The sequence below is a fragment of the Triticum urartu genome, chromosome 1A (genome assembly GCF_056163025.1).
Source record: "Triticum urartu cultivar PI428250 chromosome 1A, HENAU_Tu73, whole genome shotgun sequence".
NCBI classification, from domain to species: Eukaryota; Viridiplantae; Streptophyta; class Magnoliopsida; order Poales; family Poaceae; genus Triticum; species Triticum urartu.
This window is the reverse complement of record NC_141873.1, coordinates 400,412,503-400,435,564: the sequence shown is the minus strand read 5'-3', so window position 1 is coordinate 400,435,564 and position 23,062 is coordinate 400,412,503. Positions and strand designations below refer to the sequence as shown.

At 42.7% G+C, this 23,062-nt stretch overlaps 1 protein-coding gene across 1 annotated transcript in view; it reads right to left on the bottom strand.

The window, feature by feature from the left end:
* The window catches only part of TOR (target of rapamycin), a 29,881-nt gene extending 15,092 nt beyond the window's left edge, over positions 1-14,789 (bottom strand). Inside the window, exons 1-24 of the mRNA XM_048679858.2 lie at positions 14,437-14,789; positions 13,902-14,004; positions 13,716-13,771; positions 12,749-13,087; positions 12,603-12,677; positions 12,231-12,403; positions 11,007-11,105; positions 10,590-10,749; positions 10,284-10,427; positions 10,035-10,207; positions 9,763-9,958; positions 9,496-9,693; positions 7,150-7,302; positions 6,655-6,776; positions 6,449-6,548; positions 6,284-6,379; positions 6,011-6,141; positions 4,281-4,383; positions 4,000-4,200; positions 3,828-3,920; positions 3,694-3,729; positions 1,492-1,593; positions 1,275-1,385; positions 73-235 (exon numbers count right to left, since the gene is read on the bottom strand). Coding sequence (XP_048535815.1) covers positions 73-235; positions 1,275-1,385; positions 1,492-1,593; positions 3,694-3,729; positions 3,828-3,920; positions 4,000-4,200; positions 4,281-4,383; positions 6,011-6,141; positions 6,284-6,379; positions 6,449-6,548; positions 6,655-6,776; positions 7,150-7,302; positions 9,496-9,693; positions 9,763-9,958; positions 10,035-10,207; positions 10,284-10,427; positions 10,590-10,749; positions 11,007-11,105; positions 12,231-12,403; positions 12,603-12,677; positions 12,749-13,087; positions 13,716-13,771; positions 13,902-13,947 — 3,070 coding nt within the window. The 5' untranslated portion in view covers positions 13,948-14,004; positions 14,437-14,789. The remainder of the gene's footprint in view (positions 1-72; positions 236-1,274; positions 1,386-1,491; positions 1,594-3,693; positions 3,730-3,827; positions 3,921-3,999; positions 4,201-4,280; positions 4,384-6,010; positions 6,142-6,283; positions 6,380-6,448; positions 6,549-6,654; positions 6,777-7,149; positions 7,303-9,495; positions 9,694-9,762; positions 9,959-10,034; positions 10,208-10,283; positions 10,428-10,589; positions 10,750-11,006; positions 11,106-12,230; positions 12,404-12,602; positions 12,678-12,748; positions 13,088-13,715; positions 13,772-13,901; positions 14,005-14,436) is intronic.
* Between the last annotated feature and the right edge of the window lie 8,273 nt (positions 14,790-23,062).

Genomic DNA, 23,062 nt, shown 5'->3' with positions numbered 1-23,062 from the left:
GCCATAAGTTAACATATGCTAGTTTCAACATAAATTAGGGACATGAAAAAAAAGTAGGAGTTGGATACAAACCGCCAAACACTTCAAGTGTGTGTAATATGTCAGGCACATAGCAATAATCATTGCAGCGTTCAGCATCACCCAAGACTTGAATACAACTTGGCAAAATATGGAGTAAATACACTCTGAACTCATCATTCAATGCTAAGCATAGTTGCTCAACAAGATGAAGAACCTGGAGAAGCAAGACAGTAAAATTAAGAAAATCACAATATGAAACACCAGAATCACAAAATTATTACTCCACAAATTTTCTGTTTGCCATGACATAATTATTAGGAATACATAGAAATTATATCATTTAAACTGGACTTCTCACAAACGACGCTCAGGAAACATAGTCACTCACCCAACCACAGAATCAGTTTGGGTGCACCCAATCTTTCAGCAGGTTAGCAAGACATGCACTAAATACACAGAACTCACTATACGGCATGGTGAATGCTTAACCAAGGCAATAGTGAGTGGTTAACCAAGGATGAACATGCAAGAAAATAGTAATCATATGTTTGTATCTATAAAGAGGGCGCAAATGATGAGCTACGAATAGCACATTCGTGTACACACTACCACTTCTTAATTTTCTAAGGGTTCCCCTCTTGCCTGATTCCAACCAAGTCTCCCACCTCTATTTTCGTATCTATTGAAATAGACAATTATGTTATTATCTAGCAGGTCTATATGTTATCTGCTGGCTTATTACGTAGTACATTGTACTATTCTTTTCTAGTAAACTACAATATTGCTACCCTGCCAATAATGCAGCTATTATATTACTACAGTGAACTATGCGTTGTCGGGAAGTACCCATATTAAATTCCACTGTTATCAGCTGACTTATGATTTTAAAACTGGGGTGGGGCTATCTTGTGTAAGATATATGGCGACAGGGATCTTATTTAGTTAACCTTGTCCTATAGAAGATCAGTTCAGAGTTTGCACTGTAACGAATAAAATAGCCATGCGCACAGAAGCATGTGGTGACAAAAGATGATACCAACCGTTGAATATAGTCATCAACAGAGCTAACCTAAAATAAGTGGGATAGTTGAAATTGAGCATCAAGCCTACTGTATGACTGAAGAAAAAAATTGCAGTTTACTGTTTGCCTTTTGTGTTCTTTCCCATGTAAGCATGCCATTATGCCTCATCTAGGGAAATTAGAAAATGTAGGTGTGCAACAGAACATAACAACAGAGGAAAAGTGTTATTACTGGAGAACCCTGTGGGCCCTGTATAGTCCGCTTTGGTGCAGGAAGGCTGAACGAGGAAGTCCATAATTCGGAGACAAGAGACAGTATGTCTTGTAAATACTTCCGAATGTGCTGAAATAAGTAAATCTGATGAGATACGCTGGATACCAATTGCAACAGCAAAAATCTTCGAAGAATGAAATGAAGAGAAAGGGTAACACTAGAAGGGCCATCTTACCTGTCGAACAATAGATATTAATGTCCCGAGTTTCCAGGTTATGAACTCTTTCAAACCACCGTCCTCGCACATACGAACGGCGCGGAATAGCTCAGGGAGAACCTTCCAGTCAAAAGAGGAAGTATTTCAGAAAAAAAAAAGGTGCAACTCTAACATGTATTCTATCTTTTCACACAAAAACATAGCAGTACCAACCCAATTGCCTTATATCTAACCCTAATACTCCCTCCGTTCCAAATTATTTGAAGTTCTAGCTTTGTCCTAAGTCAAACAAACTTCTATACATTTGACCAAGTCTACAGAAAAAATGTGCTAATAGTTATAACATCATACATATATATAGGTATATATATAGCACCGCTAAAGTGAGCCTGAGCGCAAAGTAAATTATTCTGCGCGCTGGTCCGCCACACGCGAGCCACCGTGCTCTACCCAAACCAACATGGGTCTCCTGATTCATGCACACATAACCACCCCACGTTTGATTAATCGAACGTAATCTGGCAGCCTTCAATAGTAATCAAGCCATACCTCAATAGTAATAAGCCTTGTGGCTACGACTGCTAGGTCAATGCTAGTTGATAGTAAAAGGTTATCTCTATAGAATGAAACCATTGTGGTACATAGAAAACAAACCTCTGCTCTAATTTTTTACTACCATTATATGCCATGTTTACTAGTACAAATATATCAACTGGAAACCTATATGCTAGTAGTATTAGGCCTAGCCGTAAAGAGCTATGCATCATTACTGTAAGATCTTTAACATTTTATGGTAATATTACTTAAGTTTGGAAAGTCACATGTACACATAACTACTGCATGTGAGTTCCAATTTACACCGTCGCTCATGAACGTGCACATGCACTTTTTACTAGAAAATCCTACCTGTTTATTACCGTGTTCATCAGGTTTACCACCAACTTCTTATCCTATGCATCAGTCGTAACTACCTACAGATCATTACAACATTGGGAGAAACCTTTTACCATCAAACCAAAGAATTTGCTGGTTTGGTTGACTTTACCTACCACAGGAGCGCATGATAAGGCTTACGCACGGGACTGGTAATGTTACCATGGAGTGGTGCGTGGCACCTTGTAATGATTTTATTTCCGTTACACGGACCCTGCGCAAGTGGGAGCTATGTGCACCGGGCTGCCGTGCCCTTTTTTTACCATACATGACAGTCTTTTTTACCATGGTTAGTAGCAGGAGCCGTGGGGCACTTTCGCGTTGTGCCTTGTGCGGTGCATGGAATCTGGTAAAGAAATTTAATTCCGTAACCATTCATTGCTAGCATTTTTACCGTGATTAGGGAATAGTTTCGCCAGGCAGAGGTTTGGCGTGCTGCAGCAGTAACAAAAATTATATCCGTTACCATATTTACTATTGGTTTTACCTTCATATGCTACAGATAGGTGGTGGTGGGTTGTACTGCGCGAGCGGCACGCCGTGTAATTAGCACCGGAGAATATGATTAGAGGATTTGCGTGGGCGCTTAGTTTAGCGCCACCGAGTATATAGAACAAAAAATTATTTCATGAAATATAACGAAACTAATTTGGTGTTGTAGATGTTGATATTTTTTTTTCTAGAGACTTGGTCAAACTTAAAAGAATTTGATTTAGGACAAATCTGGAACTTCAAATACTTTGGAATGAAGGGGGTATATTGAAAGCTTGGAACTACAAAGGTTGTTTAGCTTTCTGGTTGTGATTCACTCAACCAGATGAAAACTTTATCTGTTCAATAAATGATCTTGGGACCCATCAAGAATTTGGATAACTGGAGAAATGGAGATCACAGGAAATCTTGGGAAAAACGACTGATACTGTTTGAAGAAACTTGCTAGGTACAACTTTCTCATGACATAAAAAAGGTTATCCTGCAATTAAGCTTGAAATTTGACATTGTTGTTAAAACTCCCCAAATCACATAATTCATGATTTGGTTGTGGAAGGACTTCAGTTGATGCAACAAACAGGTTGTTGACCCAAATCAGTTACGGTTCCTTGGAAAGCTAACAACTCAAGGCCATGCATGGCCAAAGTATCAGCTAGAAATAGAATGTCTCATGCATGAGTATTCCAGTCAGCCAGAGATGGTGGATCATATCTGGACAGTATTGTGGTGAAACATGACTACTATAAATGCATAGAACTTGCAGAGTTGCAGTACAGTAGAGAAAATGAGTCTCACCTTTGGTAAATAGGGAACACAGCCAAGGCCCATTGACTAGATCCAAATGTATCACAGAGAACACAAAAAAATTATTAAAGTGATAATGCAGAAACATAGTCTAAAGGACAAATTATTCAAAATAGAAATATTACCTTAAAAACGAAGATAAGAGAGCCGACAACCATTTGATGATAACTTGCAAGGGAAGGATCTCGGAGAATTCGCATGAGAGAACTAATTGCAACCTGGCAATTGAGAATTACGGTTAAAGGGACTAACACAAGGGTCCTTCCTGTTTCCAACATAGGTAACACAAAATCATACCGTTGAATAGTAGTCCTCAGACGCCGAAAAAGATGGCCAGAAATCAGTTGGTGTCTCTTCCATGGAAACGATATGTTGTGCAGTCTCAACTGTTGGACGTAGAACCTCTCTATGTTGACCAGGTAAATTATGTTGACCAGGTAAATTATGTTGATTACGCTTATGTGCATGAGGGTCCAACGCACCCATAATCCCTAAAACCTGTAAAATATATCACCTTATAACACAAGGGCACTATAATTGTTTTTCATGAAACAGCAACGCATCAGCCAAATAAATACCTTCAGAACTTCCAATCTAGTCGACCATTCCAATTCACCATTCAGCAACTTCAAGAGTAAGCCAAGCAACGGAGGATATTCGTTATAGGGAGCAATAACATAGCTGATGACCATCCATGAAAAATCAGAAAATATAAGCGATGACCAAGCCATGGCAATACATACATAGTGAAATTAATTACTCTACAACATATATGAAAACAAGTACTTGGACGTTATAACGCAGCTATCTTCCACATTAGTAACTGGGCGTCCACCAGTTGGCTAGCGCCTCGCACCTGGGTGTGTGCGAAGACCACCACCAGCGTGCGAGCCCTCTGCTCCGCAGGGTATGTGCCTTCATTGTTTCTTCTTAATTTAAAAAGGCACATGCCCTGTTGGTGAGTTTTTATTTTTACATATTAGCAAACTATCATCAAGGGTCAAGACTTGAGAGCCATGTGTGCCCGCAAGGCAGGAAGCGGAGCAGGTAGTTGTACCAAACACAAAGGGTAAGATACCACCCAAGAAAGTGAAGTTTTTAAGGGGGGCTCACAATGATTCTATAACTACCGAGTGTTACGAATGTAATGTTTATAGGACGGCTTGGCTCATGGGCCCATCAAACCTAGGATTGGCATATGTCTTCTTTCTTTACAAAAAAACTGTAGGGAAGGCCCCGATAGTATATATTTACAAGAGAGAGGGGGGTATATACCGAGATATTTACAAAGAGTTAAAAACAGAGAGCAGTTTATATACAAGCCAGGAGGTTAATATAAAGAGTCAATCCAGCTACCAAGAGGAGCCTAGAGCTCCTCCTTGAATCTGAAGGACAACAAGCTCAAGCTCGGTATCAGGGGAACATGGTAAAAAAAAAAACTTCGAGTTCTACTGTTAGATATGGTGAAATGCTGCTAAAAAACAGTTCAGCCTCGTCGCATCTATTTGACCAAGGTCATCATCGGTGGTCCACTGGATGCTTAATTTTTTATACAGTTAGGCAAGGCTGAAAGGGGCACAACTAAAAGGTGGTTCCGCATTTCTCATGGTCTGTCGCTGCAGAGGCCCATGAATTGTACTCCCTCCGTCTCAGTGCATAGGGCATGTGCATAGTTCTAGGTCATCGATTTGACTAACTAAAATTGTGTTATATGTCATCAAAAGCATATCACTGGATTCATATGTGAATGCAGTTTCTCAATATATATATTTTATTACATATAATACATATTTAGCTAGTTAAATTGATGACCTAGAACTATGTGCATGCCTTATGCACCGAAATGGAGGAAGTATACTACTATGTTTTTAAGGCGACGCCTTACCGCCTTAGGGAGGGGGGGCGCTTTGGCGCCTAGGCGACGCCTAGGCGGGCGCTTTGGACGCCTAGGCGCCCAAAGCGGTCGATTTTCCAAAGCGGAGGGGGAGCGCTTCGACGCCTAGGCATCGCCTTAGGGACGCTTTAAAAACATAGGTATACTATATTGCTAACAAAATACTGTGAATACTCACATTTTCTTTTTCTCTAAAACTAAGGTCACGATTACTATTTCAAACCTCAAGTTTGGAGTAGGAAACAACGCTAAATATGCTAACACCAATAAGAACAAGCAATAACAAACTTTAACGGACAGGCAGAAAATTTTAACAGCGAAAATCTTGTGATACAGAATTGATGTCATGTTGTGAATTTGAGACATGCAACTCAATATGCACACAAATGCGAGAAGACAAAAAAAGGCATGTACCCTGTGCTTTGAATAACTTGTCCAAGGGTTGCTACTGCGACTTCCCTTTTGCTCACAGAACCTCCATCCAAAAGAGCATCCACAACCAGAGGCATTAGCTCAGGAAGATATTGCCTCATTGCAAAACCACCCTATCACGCAGAACACAAATCATCACAAGTCAGAAGTCCTGGTTGGACCCATTGTTACACGACAAGATTGGACCAATTTGAACTTATGTAAAAGTAGAGGGGCTAAAATGAACCAAACATCACATGATAGAGAAAGACATACCACTTTGGCCAGTTCCCCGACAGTGGCAAGCACTCCCGCAGCAAGCACAATATTGGCCATTGGTCCTGTTCCTTCACAAAGTCTAGCCACCAGCGCCTGATAGAAAACATGGAAGTAGGAAGGCTAGCACAAGAAACAGTGTAAATGATCTCATGTCTTACTAACCTTGTGAATTGGAGCAATATAAGGAAGTATTAGCCGTGGACAGCTCCTAATTAAGCAGCCCAACAATCTAGCACTTTCCTCTCTACACTTGCTATCCATACTGCAGACAGCATAAAGATATTTAGAAGCATGAGCCTGTAGTAACACAATATGAATTGAAACCAGCACTGATCATTATTAGCACAACAATTTTAGATGCTACAAACCTTTGATCAAGATAAGTGAGCAACTGTATAAGATAGCGACGAAGGGCAGGCAGTACATATGCAGGGTTTTTTTCAGACAATCTGCCTGCAACTAAAATTGCCAATTCTCTTACGCCGTACTCCTAAAGCATGGAGCAAGGAAAAAAATTGTCAGCAATAGCAAGGGTCATATAATGTTTAGAAATTACTTGCTACTAACAGATATATGAAGGGAACGTGAACTGGAATAGTGCAAAGAGAACAACAACATATCCGGATCCTAATGTAGATATTTCTCAGCATGGATATAATAACCAAGGACTATTCTTTTTTGCTTGCAAAGATGTGGTATTTAAACACTACTTTCACAATGTCCCTGCTCCAAAAAATACTTTCATAAAAGAAGAAAAAATAAGAACAAACTAAACAAATGTGCCAAAAGCACCTGGTAACATATCTATAAGTGTCTAATAGCCTACTCTATATGGTAACTGATAAACACGCCATACAGTGTACCTCGTCATTTAAGGCAACAAAAATTGAAGTCAGGATGTCAGCTTGGGCCAAGAAATCATCAAAAGTCGGATTGCGGCACAGAGCCCTGAAGACTGAACTCCTAACACCAACATCAGAATCAGCAACTGCAGCAATAAGAAGTTTTTCCACTATCTGCAGAGGGATATAACAAGAATGACATGATCAATACTATGTCAACCAAAATGCATCAGAGGAATTATCACTATAGTGCCTATGACACAATATAAAGTGTGCAACCCCCATGAACCAAGTCCAAATCTAAAAATAATGTGTAACCGACAGGGATCGATGGCTTAAGCATGAGTGACTATCACACAGCTGGTCAGTCAATAGACAAGCTCCTGATTGCAGGTCCTTTCTGTGTGTAGGCAAAATCATTCTGTATTAACCCAACAAACTAACCCTTGCCTCCACCCGACGCACTCACTCAACACCACCGTCTCCAACAGCCATTGTGCCACCTCCTCCCTCCCATTCTTCCTAGTCGATGCAGCCTCTGAACTCCACTCTACGAACCCACCACCTCCTCCAGTTAGGCCAGTTTCAATCTTCTGCTCCATTTACATTTAGTGATTCCTAATCTGCTCACTTGATGTTGTCTAGTAAGGCAGTAACTAAGTACATCCTATGTTTTTAAGGCGACGCCTTACCGCCTTAGGGAGGAGGGGGCGCCCAAAGCGGTCGATTTTCCAAAGCAGAGGGGGAGCGCTTCGACGCCTAGGCGTCGCCTTAGGGACGCTTTAAAAACATAGAGTACATCTGATGATTTGTTAATAAAGACAGTAATGCAGTTACTAGGTACATAGTGATTTGCTATGGGCAATGGCGAGTAGAGGCTCTCAATGTTCTGATGCCATGGTAGTACCGAGTTTGCTGCTCTTCTGATCCTCATGTATTGTTACCTGATGTATCATGTTGTCTGCCCAACCTTGTTTTGTGGAAATGCATATCGTCGCACCCATAACATGTGTGGGGCAACTTAAACAATCATGAAATATGTTAACAGGTATAAATATCCTAGTTCCCCACTGTGCCATATATGATGCGAACTACTTCCTCTACCCTTTCACGCCTATCCTCTTCTCATACATGGTTTGCTTCATGTCAATGTTTATAAATACTACAGTTCCACATGAGAAACTTTACTCATTCAGTGTAAAAATCATCATTCATGATTAAATTGTAAATTGTATGCAGACATGCATGCATAAATTAACATATTCAGTGCAATGAAAGATGGTAGGAGCCGTCTACCATGTCATATCTTATGAGACGTTAACTCAGTTTCCCGCATTCTACATTACCATGCAAGTTACGTTTCAAACTAAAACATGTACCAATTGATACTAGTCAATTGTCTCTAATATGTTATCTACACCATAAGGCTAACTAGTCAATTCCTCCATTTCACAATATAAGTCCGCTTTTTACTTAGAAATAGCCATTTCACAAAGATAAGAGACATGTGTGGTGGGACTATGGGACTATGGGAGAGAGCTGGCCAAGGCTATGATGAGGTTCCACAGTAAGCACACAATAGTTGTTGACATGTTTTTTCTTAAGAGGGCTAAGGCACAGGTGCTCATGTGTTGTAGAGCAAAATAATAAGTTACTTCAAAGTAACATAGATATATGGTCGCCGAAGGCTTGAATCTTTTATATGGTTCTTTAGAACGCTATTACCAGGTCAACTTATGTTTTCAAACTGGAAAATACAAAATCAAGAAATTCATTAATGAACTATGGTTAATTTCAGCTTACCTGTGTTAAAAAATTGTTGCTTCAGTTTTTTCAGCTAATAGTTCAGAGTAAAAAAAATATTATGCCAATTGCAGAATTTTGCATGATGGTTCAACAAATTATTAGCTTCACCCCAAATGCAAGAAGTCATGTATGATGTTACCAGAAGTAGTAAAACAAAGGGTGGTGTAGGCAGTACCGAAGTTTAGATATGGTATTTAATGTGGCAAGCTGAAGCAGTATCGTGTAACGAATTTTCAATAAAAATCCAATCAAGAAAGATATGGTTCACGACATGCTTGACTGTTATATTGAATAACTAAGTCTGATCAAGAAGGGCGTGCTTCAGAACATGCTTGCATAGAAACTGAGATTTTGGATTTTATCTGTGACTATGGCTTCTGTAACGAAACAATTGCACATGCAATTATTAGTAACTCGTTTCAAAGCATTTATCTCAGCTCTTCCCAAAAATACATGTTATAGCAGGCATGTCTAGTAAGTACTAATAATAAGCATCAAACAGGATAGCTTCAGTATGCATATCAGATAATTAATGAACACATGATGAAGTTGAAGACAAACCTCTTCTACAAGACGACGGCGCTTAGCTCCTCCCATACGATTTGACCTATTTGAACTGAACTGTGAAGTAGACGAAGCAGAAAGAGAGTGTGCAACTAATCTGCAACAGCATATCGCAGCAGCTTTTCGGGTACTGCTATCCTCATCTTCCAGATAAAGGATGACACTCTCTCTTGCCAATTCCAGGAGCTCATGACCCTGAAACCAGTACATAATTTAAAGCCCGAAGATGATGACAATCACACAGCTCAGTGGAGCATTTCGAACCTTAAAGTTAAAGTTTGCCAGGGTACGCAGAGCAAGTTGGACAAGCACTGGACCACTAGAATCCACAAAGTGCTGCAAACTGTTGGATCTGGTTGCTCGATTAACAGTAGAACCGGACCTCGTAGATGACTTTGGAAGTGCTTGAGCTATACAATCCAATAAACGCTCTTGAATAGTTGGCAGTAGAGACGGGATGCTGTAGGAAATGGGGAGGTAATGTTTTCATGCCAAGGACAGAATAAAGCAAGAGAATTCAAACCAAGAAACAATACCTGGTACTTATAGACTCAAGTGCATCTACAAGTTTATCAGAAAGACCGGCAGAAAACATGGCATCTAGCAGCCCACCACGAATATGGCGTTCCATTGCAAGACCCATGGCTTTTGAAAAGCTTCCAACACAAGTAATAGCCTCAAGAGATGGACGTCCTCTGCGAGGAGCAATCTGCGAACAGAAACGCGCCATTAAGCAGGACAAAGTTCAAGTAAACACCAAAGTACAAAAGGGTTATGAAGCATACTGCTTCGTGCAGAAGTGGGGTAATTAAGGGCAAACTGGGCACAAGTTCTGCACCCAAAGCACCAGCCATCTCTCCCAGAGCAACAAACCCACTAGCACGCTCATCCGGGGTACGTAGAACAAACAAGATATGTTCCATGCATATCTGGGAATGAGAACAACGCATGTCAAGCTTGCATGGTTTTCAAACTATTGTGTTTCTGTTATAACTTTAAAATTAAGAAAAAATTGATACAAGAAATGAATCATATAAGGTGCAAAAGAGAAGAAAATGGTTTAGTTCAAGAAATTTAGCAGCGGGGAAAACCTTAAGGTAGTTGGTCACAAATCTGTCTCGCAGGAAGTGAGCAATTCGAGGAAGAAGAGATGTTATACTACGACGAACAAGCTGATCCCGGTGTTTCAAGTACGTGAGGACTATATCAGCCACTTCTCTGTACCTAGACATCATAAATTCCCCAGTATTCCTGCAATATTTCATGCAACAGAATCAGAGTATGCAAAGCTGTGTATTGTTGCCACAAGGGAAAAAGAAAGGGGTTGATGCTGTTTTGCTATATTGATGATCATAAATGCCAGAAGTTAAAACATGTGTTCCATAGTAAAAGAAATACAGGAAAGTATGGTACACTAGCAAACAGCCATAAGAAAAAAAACTTGCGGCACTATGAATATTGTGACAAACTTCCGGGGGGAAATCACTGCAAAATGAACTTCAAGTTACCTCAACAATTCTCCAACAGCCAATAATGAGCCATGGATGCTATGAACAGAAGCATTTTTGCCAAGTCCCACTTGTGCTGCTTCACACATGCGGTAATACCTGGTAACATAACATCATGAAAAAAATAAGATAGACAAAAGGGCAATATTCTTAGCTCATATAGTCGAGTCAAGTCACCAAGGTAGCAGCATGCCACTTAGTTCTGACTAGTCTGGCTACTGTTTTCTACAAAAACTACAGAGAGCAGAGTTACACACACTGAAATCAGTGGTGGTGTGGTACACAAACTGCAAATCAGAGTTGGGTTTGCTGCAATACTAAGAGAAAGGCTCAGCTCATCACTAATCAGAGAAGTTGAATTGTTGGCTGAAGAGACCAATGACCAACATGCAGATTAATCACATTGCAAAATGGTATCCCAGAAGTATATGGTCAGTGCTTTGCAACAAATAAACGACCGCGATGTGCTTTGGACATTGTTCCTAACAAACTAGCATAAATAGTTGCTGAGGGACACAATGTGTAATCTTACAACCAAATGCAATATATAACTTCTTTAGACCCAATGGTAGATTGAACCCCATGCAATCATGCAACATATGTTTAATCCTTAGAAGATGGGATACATCAACCATCAACAAGATGCTTAACAAGTGAATTCGTCAAATTCTGACTAACAGAGTAAGAAAATGGCAGTCTTAACTCTTAAGTGATCCAGTTGAGGCTACAAATGCTAGCTAGTCATAAGAGTAGTTAGTGGGGAGCATGGATGGGATTGAATGTAAGAAGTTACCAAAGGCTTGATATCAGTTTCAATTTGCAATTTTGGCCAAGGAGTTATTCCTAAACTTAGTGGAGTGGATGAGTGATCACTAAAAAAAGGGCAGCCTGGTGCACGTATCTCCCGCTTGCGCAGGGTCCAGGGAAGGGTCCAAACACTTTGGGTCTATAGTACGCAGCCTTTCCCTACGTTTCTGTAAGAGGCTGTTTCCAGGACTCGAACCCGTGACCTCATGGTCACAAGGCAACAGCTTTACCACTGCGCCAAGGCTCCCCTTCAAGTAAATAAACATGGGTCCCAGTATTTGGTGCAAATAAGAGCTTAATAGACGAAGCATTGACACCATAACAATCCTCTTAACCACCAGACAGTTTACAGTAAGCTATTTCAAGTGCTGATCTCATACAATACAGCAATAGAGGTGAGGATAAAAGTATGCTTACCACTGTACACGCCACCGTGTCTCCCGCTTTTCTATAACATGAAGACAAGCACGCAAGGCTTCCACTGCTCGTTCACGCACAGCCTGTTTGGGGTCTCTCAGTGCTACCCATATAGCATCAACAAATTCAGGAACATGAACATTGAAAGTTGTGGAAGCATTCTCAGCCATCTCCTACAAATATATACGAAAAGGACACATTTTAGACAGATCATAAGCTCACTCATATTCACTGTAGTGCTTAACATTAGAAAATACAACTCATTATCAAGTTTAGCGTAATGAAATTTTGCGTAGAATTTGTCTACCATCATGACCTTGATTAAAACTTGTAATAACTATAGATTATGGAAGCTGACAAGTTACAACTTACTTTGAGAATAAGAACAGCTGCAAACCGACGATACTCTACTCGGTCCCCCTCAAGCCACCCTAAAGCAGTTTTAATCTGTAAAAAAACTGCTTGTTAGCAGATTGAAAGACATATATTCAAGAAAATCAGAACCAACTATAACATACCTGTCGCTCAACTTCATCTGCAGTCATTGCTCCCCCAGCTTTTGCTAAATGACCAAGCACAGTACTCGCTGGAACTAGGATTTCAGGATCACGCTTTACTTCAAACACATTTCTCAAGAAACTGGCGAACTTGGAGACCTTTGAAGCACCTTCTCCGAAGGGCATATCAATCAATGCATCGATAGCACGGAGAGCCAGCAAATTTTCAGAAACATCGTTACTTTGCAATAAACTAGATATCTGCTCATAGAGCTGATCCATAAACCTAAGAAAAGCTTCACCGCTGAGATCTCGAGCTTCCTCCTCGACATGCTTTCGCAGGGCAGCAGCAATAACATCCTATTAGAGAGGAGTACAAAACATATCAATCTAGAAAAGCATATTGTTCGATATACGAAGATAGGTGCCAGTCAACATAAGGAATAAACAGTATCAACAACCAAAGAGTCTTGTGGTTAACTATCCAAGGAGCCAAACCTCAAAAACCCCAAAGGTACCAAATTAGGAATGACATCTATGTTGCATTGCCATAGACGTAAAAACCATATGTGGGAACTACTAATTTCGCGTTATTTCCACCAAAAGACCAACGCCTGTTCCTAGATTTCATGCTACATCTGATAGCCCAGCAGCTCTGAGGACATGAAACAACCACTCAATGAAGTATATATATGGGAAGCTATAGAACCACAGTACTCCACGCCATTGGTCATGCTAATCCGTACAGTACTACTAACACAAGCAAAATAACTCGATCAGGTAAACCCCCATTCCCGTTATCAACATCAATACCTACAAACAGCACCATCGCAAGCAACAAAACGATTGATCCAAGTAGCTTCCGGCAAGAGGATGAGACCTCATGACTGTTCATCCATTCGAGCCCGGAACCCTAGCTCCAGCCTAACCGCGCAAACAGCAACACCGAAATCTCAAAATCAGAACAAAGAGAAGGTAGGGAACGAACCGCTCCAGATGAGATGTAGGCCGCAATGTTGAAACTGTGGTCCTTGGGGATCAAATCTGCACGCCAAACGAAGCTTGGTTTTTAGCCACTCGCAGAGGAGAAAGAAATCGCTCGAAAAAAACGGCACGGAACAATCCGGGAGTGGAAGGGAGACAGTGGAACCATGACTTGGAGAACGGGGAGTACCTTTGGACTTCTTCCCGATCTCCGGGAAGTGCGGCGAGGGCTTCATGTCGACGGCGACTCCAGAGCAGTGGCGGATCTAGGATTTTAAAACAAGGTGGTCCACCTAAAAAAATTGACAACAAATATGGCATGCCAACATTCTAATTAATTTACCAATAGCACATAGAAATAGATCAATATGGTCTTACAGACGTACTAAAATTCTCAATTTTGCATAAGAGAAGCCTACATACTACATACCTTGAGAAGTTCAAAGAAGACGATATGGCATTGTTAATTTGTTACAGTAACTTGTTAGAGTGGCAAACAATCAGACAAATCATTATTATGTCACTGATCAGGTGTTCATGTACTGGGTAGAAAAATTAATGTGTATGCGTTCACAGGACTGTGTGCTCATGTACTGAGTAGCAAGTCTGGTTGTTTTGTTAACGCAGTAGACTTGACTCTTCCAACTGATTGATGCAATAGACAGCAAAGAGCAAACCCTAAATCAGAAATTGGGGAATGAGCAGTGCCACAGTGGACAACTTACCTCAAGTCCTCAGATCGGGCTAAACGCTGGCCGCCGGGCAGGATTGCTGGCTTGCTTCCGCCGAGTGCCGGGGTCGGCAGAGAGCGGACTGGGCGGCAGGCGCCGGCTTGCAGCGGCGCCAGGGGAGCGCGGCAGAGCCGAGCGCCGGGCGGGCAGGGGCGGCCCCTAGGCGTATAGCGACGGCGACGCAGACGGCGACGGGCGTCGGCGTCCTGCGAGGCAGGCCGGCGAGGCAGGCGGCGAGCCGGCGAGGTCGGGTGCGAGCAGGAGCTCGGTGGTGCGTCTGTCCCAGTGTCCCTGCGGGCGTTGTTTGTTGGGCTAGCCAGCTGAGATGGGTCGGGACGAGTATGCCATTGTTTGTTGGGCTCTTTCTTTTATCTGGTCCTGATGTAATTTCCTATGGTATGTATAGACCGGTCTATACTTTTTTCATCAGTATAGATCAGTCTATACATGCCATTTTTTAGTTCTAAAAAAATGGCATATGTAGGCCAGTCTAAAATGTTAGGGTGGCTCACGCCTATCATGTCCGCCTTGTAGATCTGCCTTTGCTCTCGAGTCGATGCCGCGGCGGAAAGCGAAGAAGAAAGGAGTGGTGCAGAAGAAAACAAAAGGAGGAAGGAGGGGTGGAGCTGCGGGCGAGGAGGGAAAGAGACAGCGGGTGTTTTGATCCTCCAGATGAAACAAGAGTCATGGCTTAAAGCGGGAGGGAGAAGCGAGAAAGCGTCACGCTACCGGCCACCGGGGAGCGCGTGTGCATGTAAGGCGATGTCGAGGGGGCGGTGAGGCGGCCTCACGTGGAAGGAGGAAGCAACGGTGAGTAGGACAGTAGGAGGAGTATGGGTTCACGCGGAGCTGGATGCAGCACCGCATGGTATAAGTAAGGGATCCGTGTTTTCTTTTTCTTTTCGTTTTCCTTTTCGAATTTAGTTATGGGATATAGTAAGCTAAACTATTTTTTCGAGCAACAAAATTCTTTCTTAGCAATTATACTCGTTTTTTCCTATAGGTGGATGCAATGTTACTATGTGAATGAACAGTGAGCAAGAATAAAAGTTGGAACAGGTCCCAAAAGAGTTTGGGAAAACCTATAACTTTTTTCAAAACCTTATGGCCTTCACATATTTGGATGCAAGCAATCAAATTTTTTTAAGTTGATACATCGCAATAAGGCCAAAGCGAATTATAATGGATACACAACAGAATTATGACAAAACATGATCTAAACATTTACACAATGATCACCGTTCTTCCGCAACAAGGTTTTATGAAAAGGGATAACACATTCGCATCGACGCCACCAATTCCAACATGTGACGGCTAAACACAAGGATTGCATCCTTGTTGTTGAATCAAAAAAAATGCCGCAACAAAAAGTGGCACGAAGACGACGCCTTCAACAATATAATGATGATGGTTATCGCTATAGGTTCCAACCAATAAAGGTAATATCTCGGATTTTCATCCTATACATATAACAATGTTCTAAACACCATCTTGATGACAGATCTTCTAACTGTTGTGTCATTTAATACTTCTCACAAAACTAATATGTGTCATCCGAAGTGATGCAAAAAAGGCCACCACGAGAGCATGCACCAACCTAGCCTAGTCGAGCGAGAGGTGCTGCTCGCGCGGGTCATTCATGCATAGACATGCTTGCTAGACCGCGTAGGCGAGGTCGGGCGCGTGAGAGTGATGTACTGGAGACCGCCCGCCAGGCTCTTGTACTCCGAGGCGTCGCGGATGGGCGCGCCCGCAGTGGTAGACAACTTGGAGCGCGCATCCATCGGTGTGGACACTCGCTTGCAGGCCGCCATGTTGGCACGATCCAACAGCTCGTCAGCATACTTCTGTCGAGAGAGGAAGAAGTCGGCATGGCTCTGCTTCACACTGATGCCGAGGAAGTAGTGGAGCGGGCCGAGATCCTTCATTGGGAACTCAGCGAACATGCGTCGTTGGAGCTGCTGGATGAGGGCCGTCGACGGAGCTGTGAGGAGTGAGGATGATGTCGTCCACATACATAAGCAGTTACGCTGCCCTAGTGTCGCCGTGGGGCATGAACAACGACGGATCAGAGCGGGCCGCCATGAAGCTGATGGTACGGAGGTAGGCAGTGAACCGCGCGAACCAGACGTGTGGGTATGCTTGATCCCGTATAGTGACTTATCGAGGAGGCAGACATGATCCAGGTGAAGCTTGTCGACGAACCCCGCTGGTTGCTGGCAGTACACGCGCTCGGTGAGCTAACCATGGAGGAACGCATTGTTCACGTCCATTTGGTGCACTGGCTAGTCAAGCGTGGCGGTGACGGCAGATGGTAGCCGCCTTCACCACTGGTGAGAACATCTCATCAAAATCCACTCCAGGCCGTTGCGAGAACCCATAGACAACCCAGCGCGCCTTGTAGCGATCCAGGCTACCGTCCGACTTGAGCTTGTGCCTGAAGAGCCACTTGCAGATGACAATGTTGGCGTCGTGGGGCCGCGGCACGAGCGTCCATGTCCTTGATACGTCCATTTTGCATCATGTTTTTATGTTGATATTTATTACATTACGGGTTGTTATTACACTTTATGATACAATTCTTATGTCTTTTCTCTCTTATTTTACAAGATTTACATGAAGAGGGAGAATGTCGGCAACTGGAATTTTGGACCAGAAAGGAGAAAATCTGAGATACATATTCTTCACAACTCCAAATGTCCTGAAACTTTACAAAGAATTATTTTGGAATGTATAAAAATATTGGATGAAGAAAGACCAGAAGGGGACCCACCAGGTGGCCACAAAGCCTGGGGGCGCGGCCTACCCCCAGGGCGCGCCCCTAAGCTTGTGGGGCCCCTGGCCAGCCTCGGGTGCCCATCTTCTGCTATATGAGAGGTTTTGACCTAGAAAAAATATGAACAAGGCTTTCGGGATGAAGCGCCACCGTCTCGAGGTGGAACCTGGGCAAAAGCAATCTAGGGCTCCGGCAAAGCGATTTTGCCAAAAAAAACTTTCCTCTAGGAGGGGGAAATCGAAGCCATCGTCATCACCAACGATCCTCTCATCGTAGGAGGACCAATCTTCATCACCTTCACCAGCAACATCTCCTCTCAAACCCTAGTTCATCTCTTTTATTCAATCTTTGCCTCGAAATCTCAGATTGGTATCTGTGGGTTGCTAGTAGTGTTGATCACTCATCGTAGTTGATGCTAGTTGGTTTATTTGGTAGAAGATCATATGTTCAGATCCTTAATGATATTTATTACCCCTCTGATCATGAACATGAACATGCTTTGTGAGTACTTACTTTTGTTCCCGAGGACATGGCAGAAGTCTTGTTATAAGTAATCATGTGAATTTGGTATTCGTTCGATATTTTTATGAGATGTATGTTGTCTTTTCTCTAGTGATGTTATGTGAACATCGACTACATGACACTTCAACGTGATTTGGGCCTAGGGGAAGGCATTGGGAAGTAGCAAGTAGATGATGGGTTGCTAGAGTGACAGAAGTTTAAACCCTAATTTATGTGTTGCTTCGTAAGGGGCTGATTTGGATCCATATGTTTCATGATATGGTTAGATTTATCTCAATTCTTCTTTCGTAGTTGCCGATGCTTGCGAGAGGGGTTAATCATAAGTTGGAGGCTTGTCCAAGTAAGGGCAACACCTAAGCGCCGGTCCACCCACATATCAAATTATCAAAGTAGCGAATGCGAATCATATGAGCATGATGAAAACTAACTTGACGATAATTCTCATGTGCCCTCGGGAGTGCTTTGCTTTATATAAGATTTTGTCCAGGCTTGTCCTTTGCCATAAAAAGGATTGGGCCATCTTGCTGCACCTTTATTACACTTGTTACTCGTTACGAATTACCTTGCCACCAAACTATCTGTTACCGATAATTTCAGTGCTTGCAAAGAATACCTTACTGAAAACTGCTTGTCATTTCCTTCTGCTCCTCGTTGCGTTCGACACTCTTACTTATCAAAAGGACTACCATAGATCCCCTACACTTGTGGGTCATCAAGACTCTTTTCTGGCATCGTTGCCAGGGAGTGAAGCGCCTTTGATGAGTGGAATTTGGTAAGGAAACATTTATATTATATGTTAAAATTTACTGCCACTTGTCACTATGGAAAACAAAAAAAATTCTACGCACACGCAAGATCTATCCATGGAGATGCATGGATACGAGAGGGGAGAGTGTGTCTATGTACACTCGTAGACCGTTGAGCGAAAGCATTTATCAACGTGGTTGATGTAGTCGTACACCTTCACGATCCGCCCGATCAAGTATCGAACATATGGCACCTCCACATTCAGCACACATTCAGCTCGATGACATCCTCGCCTTCTTGACCCAGCAAGACAGGCGAAGTAGTAGATGAGTTCTGATACGTCTCGAATGTATCTATAATTTTTGATTGTTTCATGTTGTTATATTATCAATCTTGGATGTTTTATAATCATTTTATAGTCATTTTATATCATTTTTTTGTACTAACCTATTGACATAGTGCCAAGTGCCAGTTCCTATTTTTCCGTGTTTTTACATCGCAGAAAATCAATATCAGACGGAGTCCAAATGCCACGGAACTTTACAGAGAATTTTTATGGGCCAAAAGGAACACAACGGGCCCTGGCTGCGCCTGGGGTGCCCTGAGGGGGGCACAACCCACCAGGGAGCGCCAGGAGGCCCAGGCGCGCCTGGTGGGTTGTGCCCACCTCAGGTGCCCCCCAGACTGCCTCTTTGCTTTATAAATACCCCAAAAATCCCAGAACCCTAGGGGAGTCGACGAAATATTCATCCAGCCATCGCAGAGTCCAGAACCACCAGATCCAATCTAGACACCATCTCGGATGGGGTTCACCACCTCCATTGATGCCTCTCCGATGATGCGTGAGTAGTTCTTTGTAGACCTCCGGGTCCGTAGTTAGTAGCTGGATGGCTTCATCTCTCTCTCTTGATTCTCAATACAATGGTCTCTTGGAGATCCATATGATGTAACTCTTTTGCGGTGTGTTTGTTGGGATCGGTGAACTTTGAGTTTATGACCATATCTATCTTTTTATATCCATGAAAGTTATTTGAGTTTCTTTGATCTCTTATATGCATGATTGCTTATAGCCTCGTATTTCTTCTACGATATTTGAGTTTTGTTTGGCCAACTTGATCTATTTATCTTGCAATGGGAAGAGGTGCTTTGTAGTGGGTTCGATCTTACGGTGCTTGATCCCAGTGACAGCAAGGGAAACGACACATATGTATCGTTGCTACTAAGGATAAAACGATGGGGTCTATCTCTACATAGATAGATCTTGTCTACATCATGTCATCATTCTTATTGCATTACTCAGTTTCTCCATGAACTTAATACACTAGATGCATGCTGGATAGCGGTCGATGTGTGGAGTAATAGTAGTAGATGCAGTCAGGAGTCGGTCTACTAATCTTGGACGTGATGCCTATATAATGATCATTGCCTGGATATCGTCATAATTATTTGAGGTTCTATCAATTGCCCAACAGTAAATTGTTTACCCACCGTTTGCTATTTTTCTCGAGAGAAGCCACTAGTGAAACCTACGGCCCCCGGGTCTTCTTTCTCTTATATTTGCCTTTGCGATCTACTTTTCTCTTGTTTTTATTTTCATATCTATTAATCCAAAAACCCAAAAATACCTTGCTACAATTTTTCCTTATTTATTTTATTTGGCATCCGATCTATCAATCTACTACAAATTTATCTCACGTCCGTTTGCCTATCTTGAGGCGTCGTACCCCGAAAGGGATTGATAACCCCTTTAACACGTTGGGTTGCGAGGATTTGTTATCTGTGTGCAGGTGCTGTTTACGTTGTGTTGCTTGGTTCTCCTACTGGTTCGATAATCTTGGTTTCATATCTGAGGGAAAGACCTACCGCCGTTGTGCTGCATCATCCCGTCCTCTTTGGGGAAATACCGACGTAGCTTCAAGCGACATCAAGTTCCAGCGGCACAACAGTGTGCTGATGGTGGTGATGCAACTATCTCCGCAGGGCTTCGCCGAGCACTACGAAAATATGACCGAGGATGAACTAGAGGGAGAGTGGTGCCACACACGGCTGGGGGGTCGTGGTCTATGTTGCCCCTCTCCCTCCACACATATATATAGGTGGAGGGGGAGAGGAGGCAACCCTAGGGCGCCCCAAGTGGCTGACGGCTACCCTAGAGGCCTGCATAGCCGCCCCCCTTCCATATTTGAACATGGGGGGAAGGAAAGGGGGTTAGCTGCCTTAATGCGCCCCCTCTTCCTTCCCTCCCTCCCTCCTTGGTGCGTGGGCAGGGAGTGGAGGGGCGCGTCAGCCCCCTTGTGGCCTGGTGTGCTCCCCCCTTTGGCCCATAAGGCCCACCACTTACCGGTGGCCTCCCAGAACCCCTTTCGGCACTCCGATAAATACCCGGTTCTTTTCGAAACCTTTCAGTGACCAAATACTATCGTCCTATATATCAATCTTTACCTCCGGACCATTCCAGATCTCCTCATCATGTTTGTGATATCATCCGGGACACCGAAATACATTCGTTCATCAACTCACATAACTCATATAATACTATATCGTCAACGAACGTTAAGCGTGCGGACCCTATGGGTTTGAGAATGATGTAGACATGACCGAGACACCTCTCCGGTCAATAACCAATACCGGGACCTGGATGCCCATATTGGTTCCTACATATTCTATGAAGATCTTTATCGGTCGAACCTTATGACAACATACGCAATTCCCTTTGTATGTTGGTATGTTACTTACCCGAGGTTCGATCGTCGGTATCTCCATACCTAGTTCAATCTCATTACCGACAAGTCTCTTTACTCGTTCCGTAATACATCATCTCATAACTAACTCCTTAGTCACTTTTCTTGCAAGCTTCTTATGATGTGTATTACCGAGAGGGCCCAGAGATACCTCTCTGATACACAGAGTGACAAATCCCAATCTCGATTCACGCCAACTCAACAGACACCTTCGGAGATACCTGTAGAGCATATTTATGATCACCCAGTTACGTTGTGATGTTTGATAGCACATAAGGCATTCCTCCGGTATCCGGGAGTTGCATGATCTCATGGTCGAAGGAACATGTATTTGACATTAAGAAAGCAGTAGCAATAAACTGAACGATCATATGCTAAGCCAACGGATGGGTCTTGTCCATCACATCATTCTCCTAATGATGTGATCCTGTTATCAAATGACAACTCATGTCTATGGTTAGGAAACCTTAACCATCTTTTGATCAACGAGCTAGTCTAGTAGAGGCTTACTAGGGACACAATATTTTTTATGCATCCACACATGTATTTAAGTTTCCGATCAATACAATTCTAGCATGAATATTAAACCTTTATCATGAATAGGAAATATAATAATAACAACTTTATTATTGCCTCTAGGGCATATTTCCATCAGTCTCCCACTTGCACTAGAGTCAATAATCTAGATTACATAGTAATGAATCTAACACCCATGGAGTCTTGGTGCTGATCATGTTTTGCCCACGGAAGAGGTTTAGTCAATGGGTCTGCTACATTCAGATCCGTATGTATTTTGCAAATTTCTATGTCTACATCCTTGACCTTTTCACGAATGGAGTTGAAGCGCCTCTTGATGTGTTTGGTTCTCTTGTGAAACCTAGATTCCTTCACCAAGGCAATTGCTCCAGTGTTGTCACAAAAGATTTTCATTAGACCGGATGCACTGGGTATTACACCCAGATCGGATATGAACTCCTTCATTCAGACTCCTTCATGCGTTGCTTCCGAAGCAACTATGTACTCCGCTTCACACCTAGATCCCGCCATGACACTCTTCTTGGAACTGCATGAACTTACAGCTCCACCATTCAATATAAATATGTATCCGGTTTGTGACTTAGAGTCATCCAGATCAGTGTCGAAGCTAGCATCGACATAACCTTTTACGGCGAGCTCTTCGTCACCTCCATAAACGAGAAACATATCCCTGGTCCTTTTCATGTACTTCAGGATGTTCTTGACCGTTGTCCAGTGATCCACTCCTGGATTACTTTGTACCTCCCTGCCAAACTTATGGCAAGGCACACATCAGGTCTGGCACACAACATGGCATACATTATAGAACCTATGGCCGAGGCATAGGGAATGGCCTTCATTCTCTCTTTATCTTCTACCATGGTCGGGCTTTGTGTCTGACTCAATTTCACACCTTGCAACACAGGCAAGAACCCTTTCTTTGACTGATCCATCTTGAACTTCTTCAGAACTTTGTCAAGGTAGTGCTTTGTGAAAGTCCTATTAAGCGTCTTGATCTATCCCTATAGATCTTGATGCCCAATATATAAGCAGCTTCACCGAGGTCTTTCATTGAAAATTCTTATTCAAGTGCCCTTTTATGGTATCTAGAAACTCTATATCATTTCCAGTCAACAATATGTCATCCACATATAATATTAGAAATGCTACAGAGCTCCCACTCACTTTCTTGTAAATACAGGCTTTGTTGGGGATATTACTACTGGACGTAAACCGGCTAGGAGTAGCCGGATTAACTTTATAAAGATTAGAAGCCCATGAAGATGTGAAGATGATGGCACTTTACGAAGGCCCAAGG